Source organism: Peromyscus californicus, unplaced genomic scaffold (assembly GCF_007827085.1).
Source record: "Peromyscus californicus insignis strain IS unplaced genomic scaffold, ASM782708v3 Scaffold_4__1_contigs__length_199733344, whole genome shotgun sequence".
Classification (NCBI taxonomy): domain Eukaryota; kingdom Metazoa; phylum Chordata; class Mammalia; order Rodentia; family Cricetidae; genus Peromyscus; species Peromyscus californicus.
This window is the reverse complement of record NW_026294562.1, coordinates 41,500,086-41,514,928: the sequence shown is the minus strand read 5'-3', so window position 1 is coordinate 41,514,928 and position 14,843 is coordinate 41,500,086. Positions and strand designations below refer to the sequence as shown.

Below are 14,843 nucleotides of genomic sequence, written 5' to 3'. Positions count from 1 at the left end.
AGTGGGCTTTTGGTGTAATAAAAAAATACTAGCTTTCATGTCTATTAGGAAAAATAAGCATAGATTGAGATTATATTAAAAGATTCACTTTAAAAGATAAAATTTTGAATAAGGAAAGGAGCAGAAGGACAATCTGGCAAGAAAGTATGCTACGAGGAACGTGTGGAGAGACATGAAAATCATGAGTTGATATATTTTAACTCACTGTCATTAGCAACTGTCACTTAATGAGGGACTGAGAACTGAGGGCCACTTCCAAACATGCCCAGTCATGTCAGTGAAATGGCTGTCAGCTCTTTTATCTTCCTGTAGAGCTTCTGTATCAATTACACAATGTCATATTCAGCCATCAGGACAGCCAGTTCCAGATCTGAACAAGCATGGATGAAAGGCAGATCTTTCTATTACCCTAGGAACTACACCTGCCAAAACTGTGATTTTTTCCCCTAAATATCCATTTTTCTCTATGTAATAGTATTTTTCCTGATGCACTGTCTTTTATAATATTTGAATTTTTATTTGCTCTGTTCTATGAAAATGCAACTATATTCAACAAGCTTTCACCTATCTGTACATACTGAGTGTTGCACATAATGAAGGTCACGTATGAACATCAAGGTAACAAATTCCTTGTGTTTATTCTTCTTTATAAGCTTGAATGTGAGTTATTAAGGCTTCTTGTTTTAAAAAATTGTCATTTTTGTTATTGTCTACAGTTACCAAGAGTATATATTTGCACACGCTATTCACTGCCTTCACAATATGGGCAGTGTCACCGTCCATAAAATATTTCCTTTCCTGCCTAAGAGAGAAGTGCTTCTGCCGGAATAAAGCCAGAAAGTGAAGTCTCCAATGCTGTCCTTGAAGTGCTGGTCCAGTGCTGACCAAGTTTGGATCTGGAATGCCTCCCACATCCCATGTTGTACAGTTGTCAGCTGTGAAATTCCCGGGAGGGGGTGGCATCTTTAAGGAGGTGGGGGCCCAAAGAAAGGAAGTTAAGTCACTGAGAACACAGCACCACAGGACCAAGGCCCCACCTTGTCTCTCACTTCACATCCTCACTGCCTTGAAGTGATCAGGCTGCTGCTACCACACAATCCCAGTGTTATGTATTCAGCCACCACAGGCCCGGTGCAACAGGGCCAGGTGACTGTGTACTGAAAACTGGAACGGTGAACCAAAATAAGCATTCTGTCCCTTTGAGTTCATTGTCTCAGTTGTCTCCTCTCAGCAGCCAGCTGACTAACCCAAAGCTGCACAGGGACAGAGTGGAGGTCTGCTTGGTTCGTCGTATGGGTGGTTTGGTTGGGTTTCAGTTCCCCCAAGAGCCCATCAATGGGGAAAAGTTTGTGAAAAGCTGAGACTATTCTCAGACAGCGTTCCGCATCTCATTAGATCTGGTGAACACTTACTTTCAATTGCCTTGATTTTGTTTTCCCATGGGACACAAGCAGCTTTGAAGTTCTCAAAGTCTCGGAGGAATTTTGCCCATTTCTGAAAACAAAGCCAAACACTAGTAAGGTACTGTCTCCTGTGTTTCTGGATGTTTATTCTCCCGTTTTTTTCCCAAATCACAAGACAATGGCTTTGAGGGAGCTCTCTAGCCCCTAATACTGCTGTGTGTATGAAGGAAAACCAGCAGGACTCCCTTCCTTCTCTATTTCTCAGCACTCCCACAAATTTAACTTAATTTTAAAAAGTGTTAGATAGGCTTACAACCTCAGTTATCTGGGAGACTGACACACAAGGAGAGCAAGGACAAGGGCAGCCTGAGCAACACAGGCATACACCAGTTCAAAAGCAAACAGAACACACACACACACACACACACACACACACACACACACACACACAGACTGTTTTAGAGGAAATATACTGACCACTCGGAAACACCTGTCTATTCTACTAGACAACAGTAAAATAGGAATCTCATTATTAGGTGACTGATATAAATTCTGCATTGGATATTCAGTGCATGAGGAACCAATGGACTTATGAATAAGATTCTGTATCTTCCTTGAAAGACCTCTAGTCTGGTAAAGTAGATTGTGAGAACACAGGTCATTTTAATTCATGATTTTCCCTTATATGGGACACTTCATTTTGATAAAAGAGAATAGTCAACTGAATAGAAAGAGATGGTAGCACAGAAAAATGATGAATTCATCTTTCAAAAGGCCTTCCTTCTACTTTACTCCACAGTGTCGGGTTAGCCATGGTCAAGAGGACTGAGGAGGGGTGGGAATGAGGCAGTTAACCTTCCATGTGTCTTCCTTATGACAGGACAATGGGAGAGCTAAGTAGACACAACAGTCTAAATCTGAAGTCAAAAGATTACTCAAAACTAGAAAGGGTGCCTGCAGTAGAATATGTGAATATGTAAATTGTGACATCTTCCTACAATACATAATGCAATACTAGTAAACAGGAGCTGTAACCACCCCCCAACAGCAACAGAATTGTATCTGATGACCCCAATCATGTAATAAAGAAGTCAGAAACAAAGCTCAGTCACACACAGTATGACTGAATGCATATAAAAGATAAAAGGCAAGTAAAGCTAACTACTTGCATGTGTGCATTTAGAATGAAGATCTTCACACTTTCTTTGCAAACCTCTGTTTCCATAGCATACACCTAGCTACAGTTTTTACAGCATAAAACCTATGGACCTACTTCACTGTGAGAAACATAACTTGATAGAGAGGTTCGGTATTGTGTGTGGTCCACAGTAAGTGCATATAAAAGTGTTACTTTTCTATATTTCTCTAAAATCTGCATTTGTATGAATCTATCATATTTTTGTTATCTTTGTTGCAGTGTCTAGTTGATGTTTTTAATTCAAAAAGAAAAGGGGTTGGGGAGTAAATGCTTATGACCCTTTAATTTATAGACATTTGGGAAAAGAAGCCTTGACCAGAACCCCTGAAACCTTCAGAAAATGAAAATGGAATGGGTGCACAGTCTTTTACATCTGGAAGTGGTAAAATCAAGTTAGTCTCTTGGTATAAATAAGTGTTTGCAACTATTGAAAAATTTTTCAGTCTCTCTTAAAGGGTAATCTTCAAACCCACCCAAAATTTTAATACAACAGATACACCACACATACACTGTATGAGTCTTTGCTGTATGCATGCACACAGTTAACGTTGGTTTCACCCCCTCAGAACAGACAGTGTTCTCTCTCTCAGGGTCACTGTGACACTGACCAGACTGTATTATGAAAATGCTTACCTTGGCCATCATCATCTTAAATGCAAACCACTTCTTTCCTTTTCCTTTCCCAAGAGCCCCTTCATTTTCACTCACAAATTTCTTGGCTTCCCTGAGGAAAGAGAATAAGAGGTAGGCAGACATATGTTGACGTACCGGTAGGAGACATTTACTTTGGTTAGATCTATCTTTTTTCTTCTAGACTCTCCATACCCTCAGCAACTGAACCAAAGTTGTAGTTTATAACCTAGAGACTTAACGGTTTTTTAACACAAATGTTGAGTACATTGAACATATTTCCCTGTTCCCTCTGTCCCAGCTTTGCACCCATCCTTGTGTATACCCTCTCTGCATACCTACACGTGTCACTTTTGCTTTCAAATATGCATACCTAATTTTAGCTATCTTTGTAAAAACCTATATCCCAGAGGCATTTAGTGCATATTTTTTCAACTCTGGCCAGGAAAAGTAGGATATATTCAGTCTCACTTATTAATCACCTAGAGTCATTGAGAAGTGAGGGATTTGTGCCAAATGTGAAGATAGAGAAACATTCCTTCTCATTCCCAACATATATAAAATTTAACCTGAAGTTTATGTCAGGTTCTGGCAACCAGAATTTTTATTTTGAGGTTATTTTTTTAAAAAAAAAAATAATTTCCTTTTTAAAAAAGAAAGAAAGAAAAAGAAAATAAAGAGTTGAGGACAAACTGACCTGGTATTTAATTTCATGACAGCAGTTATGGCTTAAAAGCACAAAAGCCACACTCCAAAACAGATGGAGTTGAAGAAGAGGATGAAAGGGACGAATGTGGGTTTCAAATTCAGGAAGGGATTTAAACTTAAACTTCAACATGACTCCCAGATAGTAATATATTTTTAGTGCTCACATTAGGGTCCATTAAGAAGCACACTAATTTATCAAAAAAAAGTATAATGGGACCATGCTAAGTACATGTGTTTTTTATTATTGTTGTTGGATACTGAATGTTTGCCCCTCCCCATTCCAACCTGTGAGTATAAATCTGGTGTGACACCACAGGGAATGGTCACTTCAGGAGCTACAGTCCTGCACTGCTGAACAACAAGGTTGGGTTCTATCGGGGACACATTTTGTGTTTGTCCAAATGTCATCAAGTGAATACAAACCCATATGCTGAAAATGCCACAAGGCAATGTCATTTTATGGGATACCACGATGTCTGAAGACATCAACTGAAATATCACACAGAAAATAACTAATTAGGCTTTGAAAGGAGAACCTTAGACGGTAGAAGGGATTGCTGTCTGACCGTCAGAATTAGCTAACCTCTGTCCACCATCGGAGGATGGGAGAAGTTAGTAAGAACACAACCAGTAGCTATCTGCAACTATGGATATCCAGCAAACAGAACAATGAGAAATAAATGCTTGCAGCTTTTGCTACCCAGTCTAAATTGTTCTATCAGCCCTACCTGGCTAACTTCGTCATTTTGTCATTGTCCATTCAATGAAAAGAACTTTAAAATTTTAGAACATGTGACCTAGTGAGAGGGACAATTCAAGCAGATTGGGGTTCTGCAGGTGTAATGCAATGGTCGGTTGGGTGGCCCCTAAAACTGTGGTTTGCAGATGAGACCCTTCACACTTGACTATGAACTTACTACAACATGGAGTAAGTCTTTTAAGATGAAAGTTAGAGAAGGATTTTTATATAAGATGTCCCTTAGTAGCCATGCTAAGCATAGATTCTTATAAAACATAGTGATCAAAACTACCAAATACCAACTACCTGATCTGAGATGGGAATGGACCTTCCTTACACACCTGTGGGCAAGTACCCACCTATAATCTAGCATACAAACACAAGCACCATTGTGAAGTCTCTTCAGTCAACAATCAACTCCCAAGGACATTCCTGAAGAGCAGGCCACCCCGACCCCTACCCCATGGTCTTGATCTTGATAATGGAAGGTGCTCAATAAAATGTTACAAAGCTGACTGCAAAATTGTATCTAATGATTGCATTTCCCATACTCACAAATGTTAAGGATACTTATTTCCAGGTCTTAGATTGTGCTCTTCATAATTATTTTTCTCTGAGATTTAACTGGCAATATCCTAGAAATGGAATAGAGGTTTGGGCTAGCTTTATCAAATACTCTGATATTTGGCATGACCTCTGGGTTTGGATGGCTGATTGAAAAATAATTTCTAGAGCATTTGAAACATCTTAAAATATTTAATAAAAGAGTATAAAATATTATAAACTGAGATCTCATGACTCACTCTCAGACTCATGCAACAAAGATAGCATCATATTCAAATACCATTTGTTGTACAAATTTTAAGACTAAAAAATGGCAGTAGCCAGCATACACTTTGTAAAATGCTGAACCAAAGGCTCTAAAATACAGACAAGATCCCTCTAGTCCTAAGCAGCCTCTTAGGTCTGACTGACCTGACTCCACAACCTTGTCCGTGCTTATGATGGATTCTGTGCCCAGGCTCATGAGCCCTGCTTTCAGATATAAATGCATCTCCTCAGGACTTCCACTTGACTGCTCAGGGTCTGGCACAAGGTCCCTGTTACTATGGAGCTTTTAACAGGTCAGGGTTTCCCACCCAACAATATCTCAACAATCCCTTCACTCCTAGAGATACAGATGTTGGAAGTATTGAAGCCAATTCTATCATAATGCTTATTTCTAAACAGTGATATTTGTTCTAACGTGATTGATATACCATGGACTGACTTGAACAAAACACGAATTTTGGCCTTGCTTGTTTATAATTTTATTCATGAAAAACACTGGGTGAGTATAAGAAAGCATATTCATTAATGCCAAGAAGCATGGCAAATACCCAGAATGCACACAGCACGTCTCATTGCCTCTCTTGCCAATACTAGAAAAGTCACACCCACTCAGGGTCAAGGTGACCCTCCCCTCACACTGCACAACTCCCAAGCAGCAACCATTTTAAAAATCATTTCCATAGCAAGTCTGAAGTCCTTCTCAAAGGATCCTGCCATGTGTAATGCAGCATTCATGTATTTCTTAACCATTAAACTGTGTTGAATGCTAATGACATTTTTCTCAAATTTTATTTATTTATTTTTTGAATGTGTCACCAGAAATGTATCTGAATAATTGTGTTCCATCTATGGGTTCCCTATAAAACTCATGGTGTTTATTGTTCAAGTCCATATACTGCAGTGAGCTTTTTGGAGAACTGATCTCTTGTATTTCAGCAGAACTGACTATTATTCAATTATTTGGCATCAAGAATTTCTGAATCTAAAACACCAAATACATGTAGGAATCATACTACTGTGTATTATAATAAACACATATAGAGAATAAAAAATTCTGGGTAGTAAAATCAGAATTTGTAACAAAACAACCACTTTATAGGCATACTGTACTGCCAATTATATTGGTAAACCACCCTGTGCTGTTTAAACTTGTTGAAATGGAACTTTGGAAGCAAGGAGGCCCTTCCTTATCTCCTCCAAAACCTCTTGTCCTAGTCCTAGGACTGGCCCCCGACTCTATAATGGGGGAAAAAAACAAACAAAACCCACCAAGAGTGAAGGGCATTAAAACATTGCATCCTCAGGAACAACTAAAAGGTTAACTTTCTAACAGAGATTTTGTTTATCTCTATGGTGAAAACGCCTTCTGTGGGAAAAGGAAGCCCAGATCTCATCCATGGAGAGATAGTTCAATCTGGAACTCTACCCGATTTCTTCCGCTTCCCTGGTAGATTCCTGCTGGATGTCTTTAAGCCCCTAAGTTGATGATGTTACCTTGGTGTCCTCTCCATCAGGCTGCTCTAGTCTTCTCTGCTGGGTGTTGCCTGGCTGTCTTTTGCTTCTCCCTGCTACTATTGGTTCATTTACTTTTGCATTCTGAGTGCTTAAACTCACTCATTTGGAACCAAAAGTTCAGCTATCACAGATCATTCTCTGAGCTATAAAGAACATAAAGTCAACACTGTAGGTACTTCATATTTATTATGAACCACATTCTGTTTACCCTGTATTTAGAACACTCTCTACATGAATGGACCATTAGAAAGCATGTGTTTGTATCTGAGCATTTAGAAATATAAGAAATAGCTAATCTACTCTCTATTTGAGCCAAGGTTTTTGATTGTGTGAGCAGATAATTATGCTAATTTTATAAATTGATGAACATTAAATCAGTAAAACTTAAGAGAGAAGGAAGTCAGTATTACAACCAAATTATAATCATCACAAAATTAATTCCAAATTCATTTAATAATATGGAACCATATTTGTGTGACATTAATAAAGATTTTTATTAGTTATTAAAGATACATTTTTGTTCAAATATTAGAAAGTTTTTTATTGCTTCTTTTATTAGTTACTGGTAGTTTTATTGACCCCAAGTATATTATTAAGTTTGTCTTTCAGTAGCCATCTGTGGTTCTTTGAATGGGAAATGTCCCCGAAGCTCAAGGATTTAAGGACTTGGTCCATAGCTGGTGGTGCTGTTTGGTGAGATTGTGGAACCTTTGGAAGGTGTACCCTTAGTGCAGGAAGTCTGACACTGGGGGAAGGCTCTGAGGTTTTTATAGCCTGGCCCAACTTCCTGTTTCTCTGTTTTCTGTGTGTAGATGAAGATGCGATCAGCCAGTTTCCTGTTCCTGCTATCATACTTTCCCTGTCTGTTGCCATGACTTCCCCAGAATGATGTGCTCTGCTCCTCTGGAACCAGAAGTCAAAATAAATCCTTTCTTCTTTCAGTAGCTTTTTCCAGGATATTGTATCATCACAAAGGAAGAGTAACTGGCACAGACACTGTCCTCCTCAACTCTTAATATCTATATCCTGTCTGGTTTTCAGAGAAAGTCCAGACCACTGGGCATCACATAATCTAACCTGAGTTCCTCTTTTTCCTAATGCCCTACTCCCGCTCTGTTCTCTAACACACACACACGCACACACACACCACAAGAACAGAAAAGATCCCAGAACAGCCACCTCTGCTACCCTCTAGCTCCTAATGGGCAACATAGCTGTTAGACATAATTTATCAGAAATCTTGGGAGTGTTTTTACAATAGAGCCAGAAGCCAAAGAGTGAGCTGAGAATAACTGCTTATAAGGAAGGACTCCTTTGCCTTCCCCTCAAATCTGATACCTACATGATAAAAAGAAGCATCTTTGTTACTTATGGGCCCAGAAGAGGGCATGTGATCAGAGCATGCAGATCAGGGACATAGTGAGACAGCTTTCTTTAACAATGTGCTTATGGCTGACCTTTGTCATGAACTGGTACATCTCCAAGGTGAATAAAACAAGTTCCCACCAATCATGTCCTCCCTGATAACAGATTTCTTAACCAAAAATAGTATCTTGCACTATGTGCAGTTAGATACAAAGCTCAAAAGGAAAATGTACAAACGTGGAGACACAGTGTCCCTCAGAGTAAGGTGCCTGCCTGGGTAGATACCAGAAGGCAGAGAAAATCGTCATTAGAAAACCAAACATCAATAAAACATCTTTATCTTTTTTCCCATCATGAAGCCACTTTCCTATCTGTGTGTAGTTTTCTGAATTATTCAAAGAATCTTTAATACGTGGTTAAAATGAAATTTTCCTTAATATATAAACCTTGAGATCTCCTGGTTGTAAATCATCCAAATGTCTGACTGAAAGATGTGTGCCAACCCCCTGAATTGCATTCAACAAATGCTATCTACCAAGAGTGTAACCTGGTCTCTGGGTCTCAGAGCCCTGGTACAGTGTGCACTGCACTCTGGACTGTAACCCCAGACCTGGGGATGAATAATTGAGTATGGTCTATTTAATGACAATAATACCTAGCCTCATCATTCATTTATCAACCCCTTGTGATAGTAATTAGAATAGTAAGGTTTCATGGGCTTTCAAGAATGCTTTCACAGTTACCTGAAAGAGCACACTTTGGCCTAATTTACAAAACAGATAATTTACCTCCAGTATATGATACAGCCCTGAGGACACAGAAGAGTCAGGACATGCTATTCTGCCTTTGACACATTCTCATCCCTGAAACATGTTCCGTTTGGGTTAAGTTGACTTTTCTTTCCTCTTGTTTCCAGTTTGATGGCTTGGTGAAGGAACCAATTTCTTGCTCAAATAAATCAGAGACATTTTGAAACCGGTGCTCAGGCTAAGTATAATAAAAAATTTTGTTCATGAATAATTCCCAGTGGAGGAATCAGAAGAATGGAAGGTCTTTTGATAATAAGTACTGACATTTCAAAACTAATTAACAAAATTATTTATAAAACTCAGACTTTTCTGAAATATTGCTGAGTAATGAAGCAGAATTACAGAAGCAAGAAGTTGCTTTCATGCACCAAGATAGAAAATAAAGACCATAGACTTCCTAGATAACATGTATATATTGCATATAAATATATAAATATAATCATATATATATATATAATTTAAATTATCCGAAGACTTGAAGTAATGAGTCAGTTCATATGTTATTTTAAAGGGGATTCTAATGACATTAATAAAGATAGTTGAAGTGTTCAGTAGCATCCTCTACAAAGTGAAAGCGACAATGGAGGCACTTTGGACAGTTTTCATAGTTCCCAAGGCAATACAAGATGCTTAGCTTAGCTCATGACAACTAGCATATGTGCTATACAATAGTAACTTTGGTTAACAACACTTTACTAACAGGGCAGACTCTCACTCTAATTTCCTAGTACATAATACAACACACTGCATACAAGTGAATTTCAGCACTTCTGGCTGAATAAATTAACATTAGTGAGAGCACTGGATGCCAATCAAGCTGCGGTTTCTGGATGCCTGCACCTCAGCATCACAGTAGGTTCTTTAGCAGTTCCCAGGTCTCTGCGACTCCAGATCATATAAGTCACATTCTCTAGGAATGAGATGCAGGTCAGTGTTTTTTCAGTGTCCCAAACAATTCAGATATGCAAGTTAGAGACAATATCTGGTATTGAATCAAATATCACTGGCTGAAACTACATTTAAGAGGTTTTCATATGGGAGACTAATTTTCAGAGAGTTGAGCTGAAAAGCTTCTGTATACATGTCATTGTTTTGATGTGCCCTTGGGAAAGCAATACTCAGTCTATTCTGAGTCTTTGTGAATAAATGTATTTTCATATCCTTGACTCACTATCTCATATCTTTTAGGAGAGACCATATAACTGACCATGTGATAGCTTGAAGCAAAAACAAAAAGAAACACAAGAATTAATATGTGTTCATATAATGTCTAAGCTTGTATAGCTGGCTTATTCTAGTATACTTTTAGATATATACCATTTCTCATTTAAAATCTATGTGTTTCAGACTATCGCGGTGAGAGATGAAAGAGAAGGGACTGGAGACTGCATTCAATAGCAAAGAAGCTTCCCCCCATGCAGACAGCTGGAGTGCTGGTCCCAGTTCCCGTGGTAGCCTTTAACTCCAGTTCCGGGCATCCTATGACCTCTTCTGGCTTCAGTGGGCGCCTGCACACACGTGCCTGGTTTTGGTTTTTGTTGTTGTTTGTTTGTTTTCTCTCACTCTCAACATAAAATAACAAACTTTTTTTTAAAAGACTAGCATATAAAAGAATAGCTGAGAAACTGTACGGACTCGGACATCCTAAGAAATGGAGCATGCTCAGGGCAGGCTGGGATTCAGATAAAGCTCAGAGCCTGCACCACAAAGCCCCATGCTATGCAATCAGAAGAGGTGAGAGGCCATCCTTTGCTTGAGGATTTTTTACCTCCGCTCACTAGCCTCCTCCTGTTCGCAGTTCTTTCTCTTTTTTAATAAACAGTCTCTCTTCCTACTTATAACCCTGGCTCCCTGGTGCAGCCTTTGTCCCAGGATTCAGGAGTCTGGAATTCTGTGCCCTCTGAACTCGGGCTCATGGCCTGGAACTAAGCATGTTTTTCTTTTTCTTTCTCTTCATCCCTTCTTTGAATGTTGATCAAAAGCCTTAACATCCTTTCTCCCTCTTTCTCACCCTTTCCCTCCTCCTCCGGCCATACATCTGCTTGTTGATCTCTATTGCTGAACACACCTCTCTCTGACCCTAGCCTGAAGGGCCTGACTCCCTTCCTCTCCGCTGTCTCTCTGCCCCAACAGCTGCCAGGCTTCACACCTCATTTGGTACATACGTTTTCTCTGAAACTCTGATGATACTTCCCTCAAGCATCCTTCTTAGTTCATTCTAAAATTCTTATATAAATGACTAAGAACCCCAAAGGGAGGCCCCACTCTCCAGTAGAACCATGATCCTTAAAATTTTGATTAACAACATTTCAGTGGTCTTCCACTGTACAGGTCTATCCTCCTAGTGTCAGGTTGCCATCCTCAGGAGTTCTGTTGGGTTTCCTTGCGAAGACACAGCACAGCTGGGCCTATTGGCCATCCTTCCTAGGAGTGCAGGGGGATGGCCATGGGGGACCCTACCAGGGTGTCCAGCCACCACTCACAACCAGTAGTACGGATTATGCCCTAATTGAATGTGGTCTTGGGGTTTGGAGGTAGGAAGGGCAGGGGGCTCCACCTAGACAACTACAGGGGAGCCTCTACCCCTACTGGGTAAGGCTTTCCAGGTATGGTTTCTATGGAAAGGAATGCTCACACCCCTGTAAGGCACCCCTCACCTGTGCTCTGTGAGGAAATCCAATAAAGTCATTAGGTCCTCAGAGTGAACTTTAGTGAAATTATGCCCCTGCTCATCCTTGGGACCTTAGGAAGAAAGAAGACACTGCTTTTGTCTTCCCCGGGGAAAGGAATTCTAGCAACATCTGAATATAAAAAGGTTTTAAAGGAATTGTTTCCCTACCACTAATAAAACTCATGGAAATGTGCTACAAACAAAGCTTAGGGTAATCAGATTTTTTATCGGATTCAAAGTTACTATAATGGAAATTCTTCAGAATTAAGATAGATGTCTTTGCTCCCTGAGCATACTCAATAGTTCTCTGTCAACTTGACACACTTTAGGGTCACCTAGAAAGAGGAAACCTCAGTTGAGAAAATGCCTCCATCAGACTGGCCTGTAGAAGGTCCTATCCCACTGTGGGCAGTGCCACCCCTGGGCTGGTAGTCCTGGGTTGTATTAAAAAAAAAAAAAAAAAACAGGCTGAGCAAGCCGTGGAGAACAAGCCAGTAAGGGGCACCCTCCATGGTTTCTGTTTCAGTTCCTGACTCCAGATGCACTGAGCTCCTGCCCTGCCTTCCCTCAGTGATGGACTGTGACCTGGGAATTGTAAGATGAAATAAACCCTTTCCTCCTGGAGTTGCTTTTGATCCATGGTGTTTATCACACCAAGATGACGCAAACTAAGACACCGACTCTCTAAAACAATGCTGATTTTCAGGACTGGCTTAAAGGTCAAAAGAAAATGCAAGTTTTATTTGTACCCTGAAGGCCAGCCAAGCATCTCAGAGCAACTGGAGATGAAGTGAAACAATAAAAACAGAAGTGGGGTTTGTGTTTAATATTTTAAATATTAGAAGATAATCTTTCTGCTGGCAATTAAGTCTTCCTAATTCCACTCTGTGCCTAATGACAATTCAATTTATACCTTCCAAAGAATTCTTTGTGTTACAGTAGCAGGAAACAGAAGAACACATGTTCTTCCCCTGGAGCTAATAGCCTGTCCTGGGTTTCAAATATTGACTGGCATTCCCCTGTAGAAAAGCAACAGACAACTGTCAAGACTACTACTGTCAGCAGGAGGAACTGAAAGATAACAGAATACAATGGCCCAAAATATGTCACTTATGTGTATGCCATATTATGCAAAAGTGTTGCAAAATGTACCAGAAATAGAGCATAAGGACAATTTTGAGCTGAAGCATAAAAGGTAAGTTTTCTGTGTCCTCATTTGGCTAAAAGCAGGGGAGAGAGCTAAAGGTGTTTCCTCTTCTTCCCTACCTTTTATCAGCTCAGAAGGGTCATGTGTAAATTTTACTATCTAGACCATATCTTCCATTGGATCATTGTAGTAGTTGATTTCCACAGTTTGCCACTCTGTAGTCAAAGTCCTTTTTCCTAGCCCTGACTTCTTTAGACATGTGTCCTGTGGTTAAGATCCTAAGTAAGTACACACTGGAACCACTCCTTGAGTTATCCATCACTCATTGGTCATCTGTGCAAGCTCGGTGCCCACAGCAATAAACTTTGTTTTTCCCATGTTAATGTGTTTTTTGTTAGTTAAACTTACAGAGTCCAAGCCAACAAACCCAACAATAGAAAGAAAAGCATGGGTTATTTTCTCCTGTCTCTACAGCACAATACAAACCAGATTATTGACATTAATATGAAAAATTCTATAGTGCTGGTTTTATAAACATCTCTCTCTATATTTTTGCTGAGTGGTATAAGGGGGTTTTATGTCTATTTGCCACTGCTGTTCAGGCCTTTTGTTTTAATGAGTCCTTTGTGAAGCAGGAAAACATTACATCCTCAAGGCTAGGGAGTATGGGGCTGTGGAGTACTGGATCAACCCCTGAGGCATCTGGAAATTCCTCAGCCAGCTGTCATGGATCTGGTGCTCGAAAAGAAATGAGGTTTGATGAGAACGTGATCTTAATGCTACAAACGAATCTTGAGAATCTGAAATTCTCAAGATGAAGGCAGTAAACTTTAGGCATTATTGCAACTGCTCTTATCAGCAAAAACTTTGCTAAAGGGTAGTATTTGCATTCCCCTTTACATTGAAAAAGTTACTCTCAGCAGCAGGCATGCCACACTGATGCACACACTGTTCATCCCACTAGGCTAGAATGAGATCACTACCACAATCTTTCAGCTAAATTTGAAGCAAGCTTTATTAAGTACTGGCCAGGACACTGGGCACTGGCCAGGTCCATACCCAGGATTCCCAGAGTATGGCTCTGAATTACATTAGACATGGGCTTATAAAGGCAAAATCCAACAAGGCTGCCTACTTCCCACATTAGTCGAATCGGGGCAAGCACACATCCTTACATAAATCCTGCCTATGTACCTCCTACCTGCTTGTGATCAAGCACATCCTGTGCAGTTGGGACAACCAAGCTTGTTTACAAAAGCAAACCCGTGGCTTGTTATCTTCCATGAACAACAGCCTCCGGTATTCCAAGAAGTTATCTGTCCTTGCACAAGTGGGGCTTACAGGTTAGGGTCATTGTTTTGTAGATCTCTTAAGCACAGTAATTTAAATTTAAAACATAATTTAGCCATCACAATACTTGTATAACTACAAAGAAAATCCACTCAAATTCTAGTCAAGACATTTATTCTATTCCTTGTATGTGTGAGTGAGTGTGTGTATGTCTTGTGTGTGTGTGTGAGTATGTGTGTATGTCTGTGTGTATGTATGTATGTCTATGTATGTGGGGGGGATGGAGTGGTGTGTGTGTGTGTGTGTGTGTGTGTGTGTGTGTGTGTGTGTGTGCAGCATTCAGTGCAGTTAGGAGGCATCAACTGGGCCCTGAACTCAGACCTTCAAGCAGAGCAGCAAGTGCTCTTAGCAGCAGCACTCCAGCCCCGGATTTTCTTTCTTTCACTGTTTCATGTGCTCGTTGACTTAACCATCATTTCTACAGTGTGTTAAGTGTTTGAAAAATCCTTTTAAAACCTGGAGAGTTCTTTCTGTATC

At 40.0% G+C, this 14,843-nt stretch overlaps 1 protein-coding gene across 1 annotated transcript in view; it reads right to left on the bottom strand.

Annotated features, from left to right (window-relative positions):
* Nucleotides 1-14,843, bottom strand: part of Tmc1 (transmembrane channel like 1) — a 125,170-nt gene that overhangs the window by 77,213 nt on the left and 33,114 nt on the right. Inside the window, exons 5-6 of the mRNA XM_052714364.1 lie at nucleotides 3,235-3,325; nucleotides 1,413-1,494 (exon numbers count right to left, since the gene is read on the bottom strand). Of these exons, the coding sequence (XP_052570324.1) occupies nucleotides 1,413-1,494; nucleotides 3,235-3,325 (173 nt within the window). The remainder of the gene's footprint in view (nucleotides 1-1,412; nucleotides 1,495-3,234; nucleotides 3,326-14,843) is intronic.